General features: G+C 38.5%; 3 protein-coding genes and 1 long non-coding RNA gene across 4 annotated transcripts; 3 read left to right on the top strand and 1 right to left on the bottom strand.

Annotated features, from left to right (window-relative positions):
- Positions 1-105: 105 nt before the first annotated feature.
- Positions 106-2,943, bottom strand: LOC103411741 (uncharacterized). The gene is made up of 6 exons (XM_008350368.4): positions 2,571-2,943; positions 2,365-2,415; positions 1,142-1,395; positions 643-765; positions 505-558; positions 106-421 (listed from the first exon to the last, which is right to left on the bottom strand). The coding sequence occupies exons 1-6, from the start codon at positions 2,755-2,757 to the stop codon at positions 362-364; spliced, it is 729 nt and encodes a 242-aa protein (XP_008348590.3). The 5' UTR covers positions 2,758-2,943; the 3' UTR covers positions 106-361.
- Positions 2,944-5,379: 2,436 nt separating this feature from the next.
- LOC103421889 (2-hydroxyacyl-CoA lyase-like) lies at positions 5,380-9,394 on the top strand. Its single transcript, XM_008359933.4, has 2 exons — positions 5,380-7,040; positions 8,822-9,394. The coding sequence occupies exons 1-2, from the start codon at positions 5,637-5,639 to the stop codon at positions 9,134-9,136; spliced, it is 1,719 nt and encodes a 572-aa protein (XP_008358155.1). The 5' UTR covers positions 5,380-5,636; the 3' UTR covers positions 9,137-9,394.
- A 981-nt stretch (positions 9,395-10,375) lies between these two features.
- LOC103421944 (protein DETOXIFICATION 8) lies at positions 10,376-13,826 on the top strand. The gene is made up of 6 exons (XM_070804526.1): positions 10,376-10,746; positions 11,005-11,549; positions 12,055-12,111; positions 12,376-12,614; positions 13,146-13,351; positions 13,630-13,826. The coding sequence occupies exons 1-6, from the start codon at positions 10,501-10,503 to the stop codon at positions 13,690-13,692; spliced, it is 1,356 nt and encodes a 451-aa protein (XP_070660627.1). The 5' UTR covers positions 10,376-10,500; the 3' UTR covers positions 13,693-13,826.
- A 1,221-nt stretch (positions 13,827-15,047) lies between these two features.
- On the top strand, positions 15,048-15,864 carry LOC139187937 (uncharacterized). The gene is made up of 2 exons (XR_011570971.1): positions 15,048-15,588; positions 15,628-15,864. It is a non-coding gene; the product is annotated as an uncharacterized lncRNA (long non-coding RNA).
- The last annotated feature ends 5,603 nt before the right edge of the window (positions 15,865-21,467 follow it).

Below are 21,467 nucleotides of genomic sequence, written 5' to 3'. Positions count from 1 at the left end.
GTCTCAGGGTTTTAAGGGGCAATTTTCGACCCTTAAAGTTGGATGCTGAGTCTCTGCTAAATGGTTAGAAAGCATGGACCACTGTCCGTAGCATAACTCGAATAATTTGTCGAGTAAATCTTACGAATGCAAGACCTGACCATTCTCATTCTCATTCTCCTGATAACAAGCTTAGAAGTGGCTGAAGCTAAAGAACAGAGCAAAGTATTATCAAGCAGTCAGTTTAGCCACATCACTCGAAAGCGACGAAAATCTTAAGATAGCTTCCTTAATTCGGTACAAAATGGCAAAATCCTTGTTTTCCTTTCTCGCTGTTGTGTTCTCTCACAAGACGGCAACCCAAAACAACATTCTTAGCACTTTATCCACGCCTTCTCTTGGACGGGTTCCCTTTGGATTGCTTCCCACCATATCTCGTCCTCTGCATATTACACCATCCGTTATAAGAGACTTCACACTTTAAAGCCTAAATATATCCTAACATTGTGGTTATGTTTTTTTTACCTTCTTTTTCGACCCATTCTTGTCTTGTCTTTTACTTTTCTTTCTCGGCATACCCTGGAATAATTTAGCGGAGAAGGTTAGCTTCCTGCATGCCCACTCGACATATTTTCTGGTTTATTTTATCAATGGGAGACTTACCTGTGAATTAGCTAGAATTTTAGCATATAAAGCAGGGGTCTCTTCTTCATCAATTTTCCCATCAGCGTTCAGTATGGTCTTCAGCCTACCTTCGTCCAATAGTTTCTCAGACCGAGCATGTCTCTGCAATAATAACAACAATATAATTAGTCACTGGTAATTGTCTTGATAAGACAACATAAAATTGCTGGCGATTCTTCCATTAAATGCAGGCTAGCAAACACAACAAAGCTGTATCAATCTGTATCAATCAGTCTGGCGCTTCTTCATTTTGCATTACCAGTTCTGCATATTGGAAATGATCTCATATCCGAGACAGTCAAAAGGAAGAAAGCAGATAGCATCATATTTTCTTAACCACAAAATGAAACAGATAACCAATGCAATCCAATCAAGGTAAGAAATAATAGCAAGTCGTATACAATGACAAACAATTGAGGTAGCAAATACCAACTGATGATTTAACTCTATAGAAAGATACGTAAGCCACACATCTTACCTTGGATTTCAGATGAGCCCTTAAACTCTCCTCATTCAAACAGACAATTCTAGGGCATAACCTGCATTTAAAAGCTGATTTGCATTTCACGATACAGTCTGGTAAATCTACTGGTATTGACTCCTCGTCTGGCATGATTTTAGATTCTTCCTCTGGTAATTTTGAACCACTTTTAACAAGCAACTGATCGACCATAAGAGCCGGTCTTTCATGTCCGGTTGAAGCATCATCATCATCTTCAGTTATTGGTAGACCTGACATGAAAAATGATGTCATGTATCTTGTCAAAACATAAGCGTAATCATTCTGGTCAAACATTAAGATATAGAATGCACTCAAGCAAGCAAATCAATCAAGTTGTGATAGTTATGATACAAATTTCCCTTTGTTTAACTTTCTAGGATAACAGTATCTTGCACGGTTCCATAATTCCAAAATGATAAGAGGTACTAATGCTTCTTTGGACACTTGGTTGTAATTAGAATTACAATCTTATATTTCATCCTAAAACCATTCAGAAATAGAAAGGTGTAACCTTTTATGGATAGCTTCCTGAAGGAAATATTTGTGTGAGTTAAGAAGGTCACCCGAACACTGTCCTGAAGTTCTACTTATGTGCAACATTATATGACCATATGATGCAAAAACCTTTTGTGAGAAGTTTTATAGCACGCTGAGTGAAGGCAACAGTTGTGAGTGAAGAATTTCAACCCGTAACTATCATTAAGTTGTAGTTACCTGCACTATTCTACGAAATTCGAACTTTCATGATCTATACTTGAGTCCACGTAAGCATCTATCTTGTAGTAACATCTATTTTTTATGCAAAACGGCATAACAAGATGCTGCGTGTTTTGTGATTGGAAGTTGAATCCTAATTTTCATATCAACTTTACAGCACTCCTAAGGATGAGAGTTACGACTTTTATGCACGATAATACATCAAGTAAAACTGATAAGCCCGTATTTTCTCCTCATTTTCCGACTATTTCTTTCTCTTTCATTCAATTTTTCGGGAGGGAGTAGTGCTATGGAAGGAGGAAGGCAAAAACTAACAATCCGAACTGATGTAGCAAAAACTTGTTGTTTCAATAGACAATGTATCTCGATAGAACAATCCATAACATCAATGCAAAAATGAAAATAGAAAACTCTATATCCATTAAACAACTAAAACTTCACTGACAACAAAAAATGCTTATATTCTTCCAAACAAGCCTTACCTGACGAATCAACAGGAACTTCAGTCGCTGAGCTATCCTCACTTCGATATCCTGGAAACCAAAAAACCAGAAGAAAAATTGAATTTCAGCCAATATTAATCAATACCCACCTTTTCTTTTAATCAATTCAGAAAATAAGTTAACAAAAAAATCATATAAATGGAAAAAAAAAATGATAATTAAAGGGCAGGGAAGGAAGAGAAAACCAGAAGACATAGAGCAGGACTGAGCATCGTCCTTGAGTTCTTGGACTGCATCATATTCTTCTTCTTCTTCTTCATCCGAGTCGTCTGTGGCTTGTGGTTCCATTTCAGAATCCGACGAGGATGAAGATGAATTGGAGGGGCCATCTCTGTCGCCATGTTCTAGCTTGTAGAATCGCCGCTTTATCATTTTGCTAACTGAGAGAGAGAGAGAGAGAGAGTGAGAGAATGACTGAATGAGTGAGGGCGGCGGCTGGGCGGGGAGAAAGGGAAGGGAGGGATGGTTTAGCGGTATGAGAAAGAAGGAACTGCTTTGGCTAGGAAAGGGCTCCGGAATCCTTCCGCAAATCCACAAGGGATCTGAGCCCTTCAAATTTGATCCAACAGCTAAAAACAGGTTCTTTTTAAAAATTAGGGTAAATCTTAGTTTACTATCTTTAAGTTTCGTGGTTTCAACATTTGGTACATTAAGTTTATTTCATTCTAGAGTCATACCTAAAGTGTTAATTTTGGGACAATCTCATACATCCGTTAGTCTGGTTGTTAAGTTTCCCGTTAACTGATGACGTGACGCCTATGTGGACAATGACTAGGCGCCACATGTCATTAAGGAGTCCACGTGAAAATTAAAATTTTTAAAGAATAATTATTTAAAGAAAAGTAAAAAAAAAAATTTAAAAAAAAAAAAAAAAAAAACCAAATCCCCTTCGTCTTCCCCCATAATCCTTACTCGTGCCCACCCTCCCACCCTCCCACCCCTACCCCCATCACTCATCCCTTCCCTTATCCCCTATCACTCGCAACCGCTTCCCTCCCCACTGCACCTCCATCCCTCCTGAGCCCACCCCCTTCTCCCATCCCAAAAACCCTGCTGTCGCCCTCCTCCTCCCACTCCACCACCCCCTATGGTCCCCTCATCTCCAAATCCCCTCAATTCTTCCATCGCCGCCTTCGACCTCCTGAACTCCAACATCAGAACCCCTGGCATCTTCCTAATCTACATGATCTCCGCCGCAACCTTTTGTTGCAGCCTCGTTGTTGATACCATGAACGACTCCTCCTCTGGCCAGCAGAACACCAGCTCGTACAGTAGGATCATTAGTAGCAGTGAGTTCACGTTCCTCATTTCGTATAGGACTCCCCTGAACCCATTAAACCCATTAAGCTTCGATTCGATGAAGACCGTTTCGTCGAATTTAAGTGACAACGGCTGGATTCTCATCTCCATCAACCCCTTATTTTGTTAAGTGAAGGGGGAAGTGGTTGCGGGTGATGAGGGATGGGGAATGGGTGGGTGAAGGGGGTGGGAGGGTGGGCACAGGTGGGGATTCTGGGGAAGATGAAGGGGATTTGGGTTTTTTTTTCCTTTAAATAATTATTTTTTTGAATTTTTAATTTCCATGTGAAACCCTTAATTTCCACGTGGCGTCCAGTCATTGTCTACATGGGCACCACATCATCAGTTAACGGGAGACTTAACAGCTAGACTAACATATATACGAGACTGTCTCAAAATTAACACTTTAGGTATGACTTTGGAACGAAAAAAACTTTATGTATCAAATGTTGAAAACCACGAAATATGAGGGTAGTAAACTAAGATTTACCTTAAAAATTATAGCAACTTTAACCGTTAGACCAAATTTTAAGAGTTTGAATTCCTTGACTTTAGTGGATTTAGTGAAAGGGATCCAGAGATGATCCCTTTCCCTTTGGTTAATTACACTTTTACGACGTCAGCTTCATGATGTAGCATAGGAAGTCGCTTCCCACTTTTAATCACCTATAATAATATTCATCTTCACTTGTAAATGAGAGGTTTTAGGTTTGATTCTCGTCAAATGCAAATATGAACCACATTATTACTAATAAAAGGTTTAGCCTACTCCCTCACTTCCTTAACGTGAATAATATCATTTGTTCAAAATCACTTATGACAGAAACCGCAAAACCCAACTCTCCATTTAGCCACCAACCTTTCTTCTTGCTTGGGGTCAATGGCAACCCCATCTCCTTCTTTGCTAATTCCTTTCTCCTTCTTCCCTAAACCCCATCTTCTTCCTTTTCTTTTCATTTGGCCCTTGATTTCTAGTAATTTTGCTATGAGCTTGTCTCGTTTCCTTGAGATTTGTCTCAATTTCTTTAAGCTTTATCTCAATTGTTGGCAATTCTTATCGCATATTTGAGTTTCATGGCTTTTTTCTAACTGCCATGAGCTACTGCCCATCAAGTTCGGCTTTGGCTTCTCGAGTTCTTCCTCCATGAACTTTAGTTGGAGGCGTGCTTCGAGTTTTGGTGGTTGCTAAAGTGCAATTCGCACTACTTGACAGTATTATAGGAGCGCTTTTAGCGAAGGTTGCTCACCCACCTTCATTTTTTTTCCTTCATTTTTTGGGTTCATTGGTTCTTCTTGGTAACAGCTACTTGACAATGATAGTGCGTTTATTTTAGCGGAGTAGGCTAGTTCTCATTTCCAATTCTAGAGTTTTCGGCTTAGGCATTGTTACGGGCTCACTTTTGAGACTTGTTTCATTGTTTTACTTTTTGTAATGGCTGCACCTTTATCAAAATTGTATTCTAAAGGTCGTAACTAAAAATGAGCAAAAATATTACTAGTAAATAAGCTATTTAATAAATTGTTTATCTTCTGCTATTTAGTACTACGGTATAGTGGTATTCTTCCTCACAAGGTCTTAGGTTTGATTTTTGTCAAAAATAAATTTGAACCATATTATTACTAGCATACTATGAGGTCAAGCTCATATCATTATCCTTTAATGTAGATAATATCAGTTGTTAAAAAAAAAAATTGTTTAGTGTTCCACTGGGGCATTGACAGACCGCCCACCAAACCAGAAAAGCAACGGCGGCTGACTCAGCGACTCATCATTCCTTATCAAATTTGATTTCTCAATCTACCCATCTCCTCATTCTCCACCACCTCCCCCATATAACACATTTCCCAACAATCTCTCAGGGCATAATCGTCCTCCAACTTCTGTGCCTATATGTACCCACTCCACTCACTTATTTCCCCCCAAACCAGAAGAAGCACAGCAATCAGCTCCAATGGGTGAATCAACCACAACCGCACTCGATGGCAACCAGCTGATCGCCAAGGCCCTTGCCCGATTCGGCGTCGACCACATGTTCGGCGTCGTGGGAATTCCTGTTACCTCGCTCGCGAACCGTGCGGTCTCGCTCGGAGTCCGGTTTATTGCCTTCCACAACGAGCAGTCCGCGGGTTACGCCGCCTCCGCCTACGGGTATCTAACTGGTCGACCCGGGGTCCTCCTCACGGTCTCGGGTCCCGGATGCGTCCACGGGCTCGCCGGTCTTTCCAACGCCATGACCAATGCTTGGCCCATGGTGATGATCTCTGGTTCGTGCGACCAGAAAGATTTCGGCCGCGGCGATTTCCAGGAGCTCGATCAGATCGCAGCCGTCGAACCCTTTTCCAAATTCTCCGCCAAAGCTAAATCAATCAAAGAAATCCCGGATTGCGTGTTTCAGGCTCTCGCTGAAGCCGGTTCGGGTCGACCCGGAGGGTGCTATTTGGATTTTCCGTCGGATGTTCTGCACCAGACAATTTCTGAGGCGGAGGCTGAGAGCTTATTGGCCACCGCTGCCGATAAATTCGGAGAGTCGGAGTCGGAGAAGGTTCTGAAAGTACAGAATTCGCAGATTGATGAAGCGGTTTCGCTGCTACGGCACGCGGAGCGGCCGTTGATTGTGTTTGGGAAAGGAGCTGCATTTGCTCGAGCGGAGAATGAGTTGGGGAAACTAGTGGAGAGGACCGGAATCCCATTTTTGCCCACTCCAATGGGGAAGGGACTGTTGCCTGATACTCATGAGCTGGCGGCGACGGCAGCGAGGTCTCTGGCGATCGGGAAATGTGATGTGGCGCTCGTCGTCGGCGCCAGGCTTAACTGGCTTTTGCACTTTGGTGAGCCTCCCAAATGGTCTAAGGATGTGAAGTTCATTTTGGTTGATGTTAGTAAGGAAGAGATTGAGCTGCGAAAACCGCATTTGGGTTTGGTTGGAGATGCAAAGTTGGTGTTGGAAAAGATCAATTTGGGGATCAAGGATGACCCTTTTTGTTTGGGGAGGTCTCATTCGTGGGTTGCAGCGATTTCAAGTAAGGTGAAGGACAATGTTTCAAAAATGGAGGCTCAGTTGGCTAAGGAAGTTGTGCCATTTAATTTCTTGACGCCAATGAAGATTATTAGAGATGCAATTGCAGGGTTGGGGAGCCCTGCTCCTATACTGGTTTCTGAGGGGGCTAACACCATGGATGTGGGTCGGTCTGTGTTGGTTCAGACCGAGCCAAGGACCAGGTTGGATGCAGGGACTTGGGGAACAATGGGGGTTGGTTTGGGTTACTGCATTGCGGCTGCGGTGGCTTCTCCTGACCGGCTTGTTGTTGCAGTGGAAGGGGATTCAGGTTTTGGGTTCAGTGCAATGGAAGTTGAGGTATGATCGCTTTCATGCTTGTTCTTACAAAATATGTGCTAACGGTTATTAATTGTGGCAAATTATCTGCTAGGGATATGCTTGATAGCTGTGACTGATTCCTTTAGCAAGGAGACCCTGTTTGTTTACATAATTAGTTTCATGAGAAAGCAGACACTGATTGTTGCCGAGATATTTTTTATCTCCCCGCGAATCTGTTTTGGATTTGAGTTGGTCAAAATCTCACTAATAGTTTAAAGAGTTGGAGTGCCTTGATTTGTGTTTATCCGAGCTCTGATTTCTGGTTGTTGGCTTTGATGCGGTTTCCATTTAGTTCAAAAGATGTGGAAGAAAATTTGGTGGTCCATGTTAGGTATAGGAATTAAAAGAATTTGGAAGCGAGATACTTTAATAAGTGGATATGTGTGCTGGAGTATCAACCTAGGTATTGTTTATTGGGTTCATGAAAGTAGTAGCACAAGTAATATTAAACATGGTACTAACCTTTTCCTTTTGGTTTCTACCTTTTGTTTTAAAGGACATATTAGAGAAAGAAAAGGTAGTTGGACAACTTAAACCGTCATCTTACTTTTTGCAGTCACATGGTTAGATATGATTAGCTTAAGTAGGGAGTGAGCATCTTATTTGATGGTGGGGTTGAAAAATGGACAGCTTAGGTTAGGGTAGAGCTTTAAGGAATGGGCAGGTTAAGTGCTGGCGGGGTTTAAGAACTGGGCTGGATTATACTTGGAGAGGTAGGAGCAGTTGGGCCTTGAGGGTGACTGTCGTGCAGTCTACACATTCCAGGTTCTAGAAGTTGGAGGTTTTTAGTCTCTATCTTCTTAAGTAAGGACTTTTTGTTCCAAAAGTTTGCGATCCCCTTGATCTCCACATCATGTCTGATGTTGGCTTTACTTTGTATTAGAAACTTATCTTTAACAAAGACAGCTTTATTCGAATGTTTTGGTCTCCACATCATGTCCAATGTTGGCTTTCCTTTGAAATCCTTTCTATTTGCGATTTCCTTTGTAGATATCCATCGTTGTTTCTTATCCTTTGAGCACACAGTCCTCAAGACATATAAACAAATAATAGACATTTGCTATATTTGTCTTAATTGTTCTAAGACTGATAAATGATGGTCAGTGGCTTCCTGAGGGCACTTCCCTCTTACTGTCTCTCTGTCTCTCTCTCTTTTAGCTAATGAAAGCCTCAGCTAGGTTAGCTTTTGGTGGAAGGGGAACAAGGTTCCATCATTTAGTTACATCGGTGCTGTATTGAGAATTCATGCGACGATAAGTTTCTTACTACATAGGATTTTCCATGTAAGGTCATCTTTTCCCATAGTTGGAGTAAGGTTTTGGCATCTTTTCTGGTGGGAGATGTCGTCGGTAGCTTCATTTTGGTCCAAACTTTGAAGAGGTTCCGGTGGTCTTCTGTATAATTGGGAAATAAAAAAATAAAAAAAAATAAGAAGGAAGGAAAGGTAGTTCAGAAGCTTAACCTGGACACATTGCTAAACTGTTGTCCTATTCATAATTTGCCCTTATTACTGTACGCAGCTCTTGTTAAGGCTAGAGAGCTCGAAGCTGTTTTGTTATGAAGTTTGATTGCTCTTTCATGACTATCCTTTTCAGTTTCTTTTCTGTAATTAAGATTCCCTTTGAACTTTCCATTATATCATCTATGCTTCTTGGTCAATATGTCTTCACTTGTGTGTCTGTGTTCTGGCGTGTGTGTGTGTTTCTGGCTGCACAAGGAACAATAGTTCATTGCTGTATATTTTTTCTTGATTCCTGCAGACATTGGTTCGATACCAGTTACCTGTTGTCGTGATAGTCTTTAACAATGGTGGTGTATATGGTGGTGATCGAAGAAGCCCAGATGAAATTAGTGGGCCTTACAAAGATGACCCTGCTCCTACTTCCTTCATCCCAAATGCGGGTTATCACACTCTGATTGAAGCATTTGGAGGCAAAGGATATCTTGTTGGGACACCTGAAGAACTCAAGTCTGCCATTTCAGAATCATTCTCCGCACGAAAACCTGCTGTTATAAATGTAGTTATTGATCCTTATGCTGGTGCAGAAAGTGGGAGGCTTCAACATAAGAACTGAATTAGGCCTTAGCTGCGTTTTCGCATGCTCATTTTCTCCCGGTAAAGTTGCTCATTTTGACGAATTCCACTATTCTCAGAGTTTCGTTAGGCACGTATGTCGAAGAGATTTTCAAATGAATGCCATTAAGCCAAGGAACTGTTCATTTTTATTTTAGATATTGTGGTATACAAATGTTGGAAGAATGGCCGGAAAGTGGAGGAGCTTATGTTTGTTGATGATTGTGATGGTATATGAATACTTATTGTGCCTGTTTCAGTCCTCATCTGCAAATCAGTCATTTATTTTGAAATTGTACAAGTTTTATTTCTCTATCTATTTCAACAGGAGGAATTTGGTAACGAAAAGCACTTCCAGATCACCAAAACCTCTTTTAATCCTGTTTCGCAGAAAAAAAAGCTACAAGCACTTGAAAAACTTTCGTATCACTTCATGTGCATGCATTTTAATTAAAATTTGATGCGCTTTTTACTATAAACACTTTTTAGCAGTAGTGCTTTAAAAAAAAAAAAAAACATTTTCAAACGGGTCTAATGGATGCAAAGAGCAAAAATAAAATGAACATGAAAATAGTTTGACGAGACGCATTTACCATTCTTCCGCACGGTATATAAAATAAAAATAACAGATGAAACTAGGAAATTCTAATCAAATTTCTACGTGGTCGATTCATAGAATTTCATATTTATGATTGCAATAGATCATATTATAAATTACTCTATAAAGCTCATTTCCTCGTATAATCACTTAAAATCAAGGTTATTTGGTTAATCAACTGGAGTAAATAGATAAATGGTTCAAAATATTATAGTTAATTGATTAACGACCTTAGTTTTAATTAACTTTTTACATATATAATATTTACAAAGTAATTTATAATATTGTGGTTCAATGAATCGATTTCGATTATAAGCGTAAAATTCTACAAATTAACTACGAAGAGTAGGAGTTCCTACTTATTATTGAGGAGCCAAATATAATTCATTTAAGAAATAAGTAAATTAAAAATTCTACATTTGAGTTACTATTGACGGGCTGCTTGTCACAAAGTAAAAAGATAAAACAAATGTCACTGAATTTGTTTTCTTCTCTGATTAATTATTAACTAAATCAATGCAGGAGTCCAACTTTGTTTCTGTAGGCCGGTAAAGACGGCATCCAACATTTAACGCTATGCATAATTAAACTGATAGACAACTTGAGGAATATAGTTCGGCCATTCGTGCTTCTCTTCTGAAACTCAAATACATACATACACATATGTGTGTATATATGAATAGTTATAAATTACACTCACTTCACACATTAAACAGCTCGTCTCGAACATATAAAAGGGTACTTGTAATTAAGCGAGAGGAGTGCAGATGGCGACGATGGATCAAGCGACGGCGGAGATGAAGGAAGAGAAGACATGGGCCGTAACATGGGGTACATTCCTGAGTGAGGTGAAGAAGGAAGGTTTTATAGCTGCTCCAATGGTGGCAGTCTCAGTGCTGCAGTATCTGCTGCAACTGGTGTCCATGATAATGGCTGGACATCTTGATCAGCTTGCACTCTCCAGTGTTGCGATTGCCATCTCTCTCACCAATGTCACTGGTTTTAGCCTTCTTGTAAGTCTCCTTCCTTGTCATCATCTAACATCCACCACTTCTTTTTTTTTCTTTTCTTTGCATCAAGTATCTTTCTTTCCTTTTTCTTGGCTTTAAAATGGAAACTGCAATGCATTTCAAAGTCCATGAACACCTTGCTAATTAGAAAAAAAAAATTGATTGATATAATTCTAGTATTGTATAATTATATTGACCAAGCCCATTTTTAATACCAATTTGAGACTAATGAACCCATTTGCATGTATTTGTTGATCACAGTCAGGAATGGCAGGTGGACTGGAAACATTATGTGGGCAAGCATTTGGAGCAGGACAATATCAAAAACTTGGAACTTACACTTGCACTGCAATGATCTATCTTCTCTTGGTTTGTCCTCCAATATGTGTCCTCTGGATTTTCTTTGACAAATTATTACCCTTAGTAGGCCAAAACCCCCAAATATCACATGAAGCACAAATATACTCAGTTTGGCTAATTCCTGCACTTTTTGGCGGTGCAATTCTTAAGCCTTTAACTCGATATTTCCAGTCTCAGAGTTCAATTTTTCCAATGCTTTTATCCTCCTTTGTCATTCTTCTTTTCCATATTCTTACCTCTTGGGCCTTTATATATAAGCTGGAACTAGGAGTTAAGGGTTCAGCCATATCCTTTAGTTTGTCAACTTGGTTGTATGTGGTACTGCTGTGGTTGTATGCAATGTTTTCTTCATCCTTCGAGGAAACCCGTCTTGCATTTTCTATGGAGTCTTTGGTCCATATTGGACTGTTCTTTCGCTTAGCAGTCCCCTCCGCTGTAATGATTTGGTAATTTTCTTACTCCTTATGTTTACGATGTGCAACAAACTTAATAATTACCTTTTCAGCATTGACAAAATCAATCCTAAAAATTGACACCATTGACATCCATTAATCTAAGCGTCAAGTTAATAGTTGTTTTCGATGCAACACTTGACGGATCAATGATGCAACAGTTTTTAACTTTATACTATTGTTTATGTCAACTTTCAAAAACGAAGCAAATTGTGCTTGGTTCTAGATGAAAAGATTGCAAAATGTATTGACCCTATTTACTTCATGTGTACTTATGTCTCTTAATTTGTATTGCATTGACCAAAAATTTAGTCTTAAATGGTGGTCATGTGAGCTGATTATTTTGCTGTCCGGCCTTCTACCAAATCCAAAGCTGGAGACTTCGGTGCTTTCAATATGGTAAACTTCAATTTCTGTGCTTGATCACATTACTTTCTATATAGGTGATGATCATCGGATGATGTGCTCAAACTCTCGTGTATTCTTTGTGGTTATACAGCCTTACAATCTCTACATTGCACTTCACTATATCGTATGGATTCGGAGCTGCTGCAAGGTACTCAGCATGTTATTGTTTTTAGTGCATTTTCTATTTTAGGTAAATATACGGAGAACTCCTCGAGCAATACTCGAACTCCCCTCAAGACCACTCGAGCAGTGCTCAAACTGCCCACAAGGGGTTAAAATTCCAAAAGTCTGAAAAAATAGCCTACTATTCAACATTCCCCTCCATTTTACCGTTTTTGAATATTAAGTGCCTTAGTGGTAGGGGCCTGGAAGTAATAACTGAAGTCAACCTAAACTTCAACTATTTTTACAGTATTCGGGTGTCGAATGAATTAGGAGCTGGCAATCCACAAGCAGCTCGAGTGGCCGTATGGGCTGCAATGTTTCTATCAGTCACTGAGGCAGTTATTGTGAGCACAACTCTCTTCTGCTGCCGCTACGTTCTGGGGCATGTTTTTAGCAGTGAGAAGCCAGTCGTGGATTATGTTGTGGTCATGGCACCTCTGATTTGTATCTCAGTATTCATGGATAGCGTACAAGCTGTTCTTTCAGGTTCATTTCATCATCTTTTTCTCACATATGTGCTTGTTTATTGGGTGCAATTAATGCCATATGGATTACATTTGTATGTTACACGCCTGTTTGGTAAGCCTTTTAGAATCACTAAAATCACGTTTTGACAGCCAAAAACGGTTTTTTCAGTGCTTTTTGAAGAAGTACTTACTTTTTTAACATTGGAGAAGTACTTACCACTCGATTGCTTTTTCAAAAGTGCTTCCAACAAATGGCCTTAGGTGTAAAAGTGCTTCCCACAACATCTCTCTCAAACATAAAGAACTTATGTTTGAAGCTTTTTTTTATTAGAAGCACAACTAAATTTACTAGAAATCCCAACTGCTTTTGAAAAATTACTTTATTGCAGAAGCACTAAATAGTGTCTTTACAAATCGTAACACTGCTAGTTATATTTATGTCAAACGCTTCCAAACACATTTTTGGTTACTTGAAAGCGGTTTTGTCAATTCCGTACGTACCCTAACTTGGGAGACAAACATATAAGAGCTATTTTCCTGTATGCATCAGGTGTTGCTAGAGGAAGTGGATGGCAACATATAGGGGCATATGTGAATCTTGGGGCGTTTTATCTGGTTGGACTTCCTGTGGGTTGTGCACTCGGATTTGCTCTAGGCTTAAGGGGGAAGGGCCTTTGGATTGGAATAGTGGCCGGGTCTGCTGTACAATCTGCTCTTCTTGCTCTTATCACTAGCTTCACCAATTGGACAAAACAGGTTTGAACTCACAATTAATTTCTCTTTGAATATTTCTCTGCGTAATTTGTTAATTTGAAGATAATATGTTTAAAAAGGTTCAGTATTCTATAGTACAATAATATATTGTTTCAACGGGGATTATCATTTTATATCTAAAATAAGAAAAACTGAACTCGTCACGTCGATCAAATAATTAAAAGAGCTGATGTATACTATATATTGTTTGAAGATAGAATTTTCCAATTTGATACACCAAAAAATAGTCTCTGAACATCCTTTATATGTATGTATTGCAGGCAAAGAGGGCAAGGGAGAGGGTATTCGCGGAGCGGTTATCAGAAGACAGCGAAGCAAATTGAATGAGATAAAAGAAAAAGAACTTTGGAAATGAGAGCAAGGAGCCTTTTGTCCGTAACAATTTGCAGTCATTACATCTTTTCTGCTCAAAATTCAAAATTCATCATCAGAAGGAATTGTACATGTTTAAGTACAAAGTAGTAGCTAGCAAGCGAGAAAAAACAGGTTAACATAACACAAACAATTGGCGCCAAGTCGATCGGTTGATTGTAATAAAAATTTGGTCATCTAGATAAACGTATGGGAGTTCAAGAGACCTGAAGAACTTTAGTCATCTGCCGCCCTTCTGGAATCCGATCGTCACGAAAAAACCGGCTGTTATAAATGTAAATTGATCCTTATATATGGCTTGCTGGTGAAGAGAGTCTTTGATCATGTTCCAATTTGCTGTGGCCAAAGCTGCTTGTATAGGTTAAAATAGATCTGGATGCTGAACGGAATGTGAATAATTTTTTATTCTTTTTGGCCACTGAATTAAGCGTGTTTGCCATTTTCACAGACATGTTTAACATATTTATTTTGTGATGCGAAAGTTGTTGAAAATAAGGACATTAATGCTTTCTATAACTACATAAATCTTAGGCTTAATTGGACAAAATGGTCATCATCGTTATAGGATAGTTTTTTTTCTTTCCGAAAGTTAAGATTGTATTGAAATCAATAGGACTAAAGCCTAACCATTACATTGGCATCCTCTGCTAAAATATTAAATAAGAAGTCAGGACCTAATTCATCCCAGCCAAATCTCCCGCCATGCTTAACAACGTACGCCGCGATCGAATGGGCAGCACGATTGCATTGACGAGGGGTAAAGCAAAACCGTACCACCGGAAAAACACAAGTCATCCTCCAAATATCTTGGATATAGACCTCAAGCTTCACATCAACTGTCGTCTCCTTATTGAGCATATTGATCAAGCCTTTAGAATCCGATTCCACCACCAAACATGTAAAAAAAAAAAATGAGGCTTTACATACTTGGTAAAAAAAATTTCCATTAAAATGAAGGGATAAACATGTATTTTCATGTCCATAAACCAATACCCATCCCCTCTTCTCGCTGTCTTCGTGTCCATCAATTACCTTTTGAGCAGCCTCAAAACAACTTCATTGCACTACTTTATACCATATGGTGTTGGTACTGCAGCAAGATCAATATTCCATCTTTGTGCCAACAAGATTTAACAACTGATTTATTTTTTTATGTTTTATCATATGCATTTGGCACGACGTAGCCATCGAATTTCGAATGAATTAGGAGCTGGTAATCCACATGAGCTGGGGCTGCTAGAGGATGTGGGTGGCAGCATATAATAATAAAAAAAGCCTTTGGCATGTGTAATGGTAACATAAAAGCTTTGGCAGATATGAATATTTGCTTGATCCAATATTTGTTCCAACTATGTTTTCCGCCGTAATACAATCACACAGAGAGCTCTGCAGTTTTCAGATTTGCGGCCTGCAGATTCATGATACTGTATTCTTCTTCATCGAAAGGTATATATCGGGATAAAATACACACGAAGTACCAAACCAAACTATATATTATCTACCTTGCAATTATATTATTACATTATTTGAATCGTGAAAGTACACACCCATGATGAAAAAAATAGGGTCTAAAAATATGAATAAGGTTTACAACGTCTATACTCATGATTTTTTATTTCTTTTTCTCCTAAAGCAGCAGCCTTGATCAGACGCTCCTCGTGCATACAACGTCCCGACGTGCGTAGACCATATACAAATAAGATATATCAGTGAAAGCTGCTGTATGTTAATTACTTAGAAAGGTGGAGGAGGACGACTCCAAGGTGGTGGTGGCGGTCTGTAGGGGTCTGAGTAAGGCGGTGGAGGAGGACCAGGTGGCGGAGGGCCTGGTGGGTAATACGGTGGGGGTGGAGGACCAGGTGGGTGGTGGTGGATTGGTGGTGGAGGTGGAGGATGGAATTCCAGATGGGGAGGTGGAGGTGGAGGAAAGAATTCCCGAGGCGGCGGTGGAGGTGGTGGACCTGGTGGATGCCCATGGTGAGGAGGAGGAGGAGGGGGAGGTGGTGGTGCAAATGGGTCGGGTGGTGGTGGTCCTGGCGGATCCCTACGGAATGCCATTTTCTCTTGAAATTTTGGTTGCAAGCGAAGATAATTTTTTTTTTTTGGTAAAATCAAGCGAAGATAATTGACTAGAGAGAAATGGACAGTTTTATAAAGATATACAGTCGGTTTGTTAATTCGCTACAAAGAAGTTTCTAGACAGGCATATAAGACTGGTAGTTGGAAGACTGGTAGCCAGAAAACGCGTTTCGGTTATGTTCCATTGGAGAAATTTTTGCGGGTGACGGGAACTCTTGCTGACTTGGAGTTTCACCAATCAGGTCTTGATATTTGTGAATTTAAGATGAAATTTACACCAATAGTCTAGCCCACCTTTAAAGCAATTAAAAAACTTAATATTTAATTAACATAGTACCGGTGCCTTCCTCTCTTCCATCTCTTTCCGACCAAAGGGTCACCAGCACCTGCACCAAAATTTCTGCCCTCCACTTGACAACCACGTCACGCCCACCACCATGAACACCCATGAAAGCTCCAGCCTCCATCACACAACTAAAATCTCAATTTGACACCATCATCTTCTTCTATCATGTTGCTTCTTCATCATGATTTGAAGACGCCGGTTCTTGATCATCAGGAGAAAGGTGGGATGATAAGGGGACGACGATACGGTGGGCCAAAACACCGGGCGGTGATGGTGGATGTCGGGGGCTGAGAGGAATTGGAGGGGAATGATTAGAAGGTTGGGGAAGGGCCTTGAGTTATTTTTTTAAAAAATAAAAAATTCACTTATTGATTATTCTATAAAAGATAAAACAATTTAGCTTTAGTGGGGTAGATGGCGTTATTGGATTGGAAGGAAACACCACCTGCACTGCTGAGGTGTGTGTTCCCGCCACCCGTAAAAATTTCTTGTTTCATTGTTCCTTTCACTTAGATTTTTCTAGGGCTGGGCATTTAATAAAAAATAGTAAAAAAAATCGATTGACCGCTTGAACAGCATTGACGGTTTGGTTTGTTTTTTTTTTAATTTTCGGTGGTTAAACCAAACCGCACCGACCTTAATCGGTTTGGCAATTGGTTCTCAAAATTCTTAGGTTGCAGTTAACCAAACCGACCCGCATATATTTAATTTTATTTTTTAATCATAATTAATACGTGTGATAATATAAATGGTTAGTTATTTACGAGTTACCATGTTTCCACCACATGAAAACAAAACCTGATTAGTTTAAGAGTCCCTTTCGAGAAGAACATGGACACCATTTGGAGAGCTTAGTCTATAAGGCATTACAATATATAGCTAAATGTACTCTCTGTAAGATCATTATCTTAATACAAGATTCTTTCTTCTTCCTCAAGTCTACTACTTTCTCTCTCTAAAATCTCTCATAGTTATACATTATTGCAACAATCTTTGTTGCTTTACATGGTATCAATCGCTGGAAAAGCTTAGTTGTTGCCTTGGTGCTATTATTGGGTTGCTTAATTTGTGTTTTCCTTTAAGTAATCACTGAGGTGCTATGTTATGTAGCTTTTGGAAGAGAAGTTTATTATGTATTTTTGTCTTCATAGAAACCGAGAACCAATTCAAACCAACCCGCCACATTTGGTTATTTGATCGCTTTTAGTCCTAGCTTGGTCGGTTTTGGTTTGCAATTTTGACCAACCCGCGCCCACCCCTAGATTTTTTCACACGTGTACGTACTTAGTAAAGTTGACATGTCATCACGATGATTAATTGTAGATCCGTCATTTGTGTCGTATTTTCTGTGTTTATGTCATCGGAACGTGATATTAACAATCCAAACAGTTCATTTTTTTGCATCCGCTAAATCATGTTTTCAAAAAAGAAAAATTGAAAAATGAAATAGGGTGAAAAGAATAGAGCATAAATGACAATCAACAGTTAAAATATAAATCTAGGGTTTATGGATTATGGTGTTGGATTTCGGAGTTAATGTCACGCCCCAACCCGCGAATAAAGACTATTCACGAGTTAGGGTGTGAGCCATATCTTAGTTATAGAAATAAATTCTACAACCAAGGTATGGTGGAAACTAAAATGAAATTATAACGATTTTACATACATTAGATAACAAAATCTTACATAAAATTTATGACATACGTAGCGGAAATAAAATATTAATATACAAAAGTACCAACTAAAATAATAATTGAAATGAGTAGCTCTTGCAAAAACATAAAAGGTATGCAATGAGATGCATGAATGTACTCACTCCCTTGTAATCCCGTCAACACATACCTAAGGCACCCAAGCCTGCATGTCCCTTACCATGCTTATACCATTTGGCTCTGAGTATGTTAGAATATGAGTTAACTCCCATTCGTCCCTTACACCCAGTTTTTGTAATTAAACTCTCAGTTTCCACTTTATTATACGGGCACTTCCTTCGACGCCCAATTGTATATTCAAGCCTTGCACCCTACGCCTGACATATACAAGATTTCATTATTTTTATAATCAACCAATTTGTATACTTAAGCCCTGCACCCTATGCCTGACATAGACAAGGTTCATTATTTTATATTCAAGGAAAGCTTCAGCCCTTGAATATCCTCACAACGCAAACACTTTACAAACTCAACACAACTCTTTTTCTTGCTTTGGAATGCATATGTATATGTCATGTTCACATAGATATCAATACTCACATTTTCTTTAACAAGCCTATAAGCTTCAATATAAATCAAATTGATTAGTGACAAGAGTAGTATAATCATAATATTAACAAATTAATCTTTAATGTAAATGATAAGCAATATGTTACCATTTCCTCATTTTTTTATTGTTTCAATTTCATTTCCTCTCTCTTGCTCTCTTTCTTCCTTCACCACTTCCCCTTCCTCTTCTTTAATATAGCTGAAACTCTACATATGTATTAGGAGTTAGATTGCTGAAAAACTTTCATGAAAGTGAGCGAAAGAAACTAGAGATGTTGGCCATGCAAAAAGGTTGGCAAAGAAGGCTAGCTCAACTGAACATCAGCTGTTCAAACTGGGATACAAGTCAGCACATAGATTGGATTATCGTGGTTTTTAGATATGTTATAGATGAGATGATAAGGAACAGCTTTTGTGAAGGAAGTATTTTGATCGGAGCTCTTCAAAATGGAATTTTAGTGCTCATAACATGGCTATCCAATTTTCTGCGGGATTAGAGACATGAGTTGGTATTTCAAACATATTGGACGATCGCACCGTTGGATTTTTCTAAAATTTGGATATCATGGTAGAGAGACAGACGAACAACTCTCATGAAGGAAGTACTATGATATAATCTATGGATGATGGTGTTTTGGTCTACTAAATAGGCCGGACGAATTTCTAGTTTTTGGATATTTTTCTTTTGATAGATGGAGTTTGGTGGAGATTTGTTGGGTAAGGTCTCATGTATTTCTCTGGGATTTGTCTCACACTTTTTGTACATCATCCTCAAGGGAGATAAATAGAGATTGGCGATAGTTTGGTGGAAGTGCTTCTCATGGCAATGATCTCCAAATGTAAATGCATAAACAACACAAGATTTAAGTGGTTCACCAAATTGACTAAATCCACTGGGGTTTGATTTCATTGTATTTCACTATACATATGAGGGACTTAAAAATACAATGAAAGATGGCTTAAAGCCCTAAGAACGTTTTAAATAAATATAAGAAGGTAATAGGAAGGGGAGAATTGTTTTCTTGTTGAAGTGGTTCTTTCTTTTTCTTTTTTCTTCTTCTCCTTCCTCTCTCTTTTTTCTCCATGTCATCCGTTTGGTGAGTGCTCATTCCTTTATAGAGATTGCATGACATCTTCCTCTCCAAAGAATCTTCACAAGTGTGCCAATAGAAAGAAAGCAAGTGTTGTGCCAATCATTAAACTTAAAATGTGTTCTAATAGAAACACACCAATTGTTAACCTAATCATCACCATGAAATGTGTTCTAATCACAAGGCAACAAATGTTGTCCTAATCCTTAGCAATGAAATGTGGTCCAATGGAAAAAACAACAAATGTGAAGCTAATTAATATCATGCAAGGTGAACAAACACTCAAAAGCCACGTCCAAGTCTAAGGGATATGAATCCCACCTCTCCAATTTTGGAGGGATGAATCATTACCAAACATTTAACTCTTAGATTCCTAATGAATACAAACTTGCCAACTCACCCTTAAGTAGACTTCCACCTTCACATTTAGAATGGTGAGTAATCACCAAAACATTAACACTTAATGTTAGAAGCTCTCCACCTCATCTTTGAGAGAAAATATCAAGACAAAATGACTCACTTATTCCAACCTCAAACTCTTGGCCCTTTGTGAGGAAAATCAAACCAAACTCATTTAATTTCCCTTCTCCAATTCAAACTAAAAAATCTCTAATTACATATGAACATGAAAGCTAGTTTTTGAAATAATTTGTAGCAAAAAGGATTTGACATTGAAACTATTTCACATATCGACAGTAGGTTCTTGCATAAAATAAATCTAATAAAATCATTACGTAAAAATAATTACCCACACACACACACATATATAACCATTTTTTTTTTAAATACGGGGTATTACAGTTAACTCCTTCATGAAAATTGTAAAGCTTGTCATTACTATTTTTGCACTCAAACAAAAAAAAAATTATTTCATGAGGGTTTTAATAATCTAAATGATGATGCAACCATTGTCAAAGTGTAGATGATGCAAGCACAAGCGTTTATATATTTTTTTTCACAGTTTTTCAACTTCTACATTAATTATTATGAATTTTTATTTATTTTGAACTCACTTAAAACACTATTCATGAGGGCTTGTAGGGTTTTGAAAAAATCAAATGACCATGATGCGATTACAAGCGTTTGCAGATTTTTTTGTTTTTTTTTTTCACATTTTGCACACTTGTAAATGAATTTTGATGAAATTTTTAATGTGCTTTGGTATTTTTAATGTGTATTGGAAATTTTTAATCTTACTCATGTGAGATTTAGTACTATAGCTATTGTAGTAGCTAGTAAGGTTTTTTCAGTAGTTTAAAATTATCAAACTAACTTTTTTCTTAAGAGGTGAATACGGGTTACCTGCGTGGAAACAGTTAAGAACCCATTAATAACGGGTCTTAACGGATGATCAGATAACAACCCGATTAGTTATCTTGCTGATGTGAAACCCGTTATTTTCGTTTTGTGTTAATTGTAGTATTTGCTTTCGGATTAGAATGGTAATCATAAAGAAATCAGATTCTAGTTAGGCGTTATGAGTTGATGTGGTATATATTGGGCTCACATTTTAAAGACTTGTTGACTCTTAGTTTTATAAAAGAATTGAAACAACAGAAGAGTAAAGTACTACACACTGAAATTGATGGTCAATGAGTCCTTAAAATGTGGGGAAAGTCTATGCCACATCAACACCTAACGTTTAATTAGACAGTAAAATTGATAAAGAGGTTAAATTAGTGTAATACAGAAAGGGGTGTGCAATCCACACACTCCTTTTTACTTCTCATACACCTTGTTAATTTATATCCGTTGATCTTCTTCAATTCATCCGATCCGACAACCGAAAACTAAAAAGCTGTGGGAGAAGTAAAAAGGAGTGTGTAGATGTTACACCCCTAAAGAAATCACATGGTGTAAAATGCAAAAATTGAAATTTAGTGGCTTATTGTGCAAATGACCTCCAAAGCCTTGGAGTGTAAAGTGCAATTAACCCTTTAAATTAATTA

The sequence above is a fragment of the Malus domestica genome, chromosome 09 (genome assembly GCF_042453785.1).
Source record: "Malus domestica chromosome 09, GDT2T_hap1".
Lineage (NCBI taxonomy): Eukaryota > Viridiplantae > Streptophyta > Magnoliopsida > Rosales > Rosaceae > Malus > Malus domestica.
The sequence above is the reverse complement of the archived record's forward strand: the minus strand, read 5'-3'. Positions and strand labels throughout refer to the sequence as shown.

Excerpts from the sequence above, each read along its gene's own strand:
- LOC103421944 (XM_070804526.1), top strand. The coding sequence starts at position 10,501 with ATGGCGACGATGGATCAAGCGACGGCGGAGATGAAGGAAGAGAAGACA. Across the intron at positions 12,615-13,145 it reads CGTACAAGCTGTTCTTTCAG|GTGTTGCTAGAGGAAGTGGA; the intron begins GTTCATTTCATC and ends TGTATGCATCAG. Across the intron at positions 13,352-13,629 it reads TCACCAATTGGACAAAACAG|GCAAAGAGGGCAAGGGAGAG; the intron begins GTTTGAACTCAC and ends TATGTATTGCAG.
- LOC103411741 (XM_008350368.4), bottom strand. The coding sequence starts at position 2,757 with ATGATAAAGCGGCGATTCTACAAGCTAGAACATGGCGACAGAGATGGC. Across the intron at positions 766-1,141 it reads GGGCTCATCTGAAATCCAAG|AGACATGCTCGGTCTGAGAA; the intron begins GTAAGATGTGTG and ends TTATTATTGCAG. Across the intron at positions 559-642 it reads AAATTCTAGCTAATTCACAG|GGTATGCCGAGAAAGAAAAG; the intron begins GTAAGTCTCCCA and ends AAATTATTCCAG.
- LOC103421889 (XM_008359933.4), top strand. The coding sequence starts at position 5,637 with ATGGGTGAATCAACCACAACCGCACTCGATGGCAACCAGCTGATCGCC. Across the intron at positions 7,041-8,821 it reads TCAGTGCAATGGAAGTTGAG|ACATTGGTTCGATACCAGTT; the intron begins GTATGATCGCTT and ends TGATTCCTGCAG.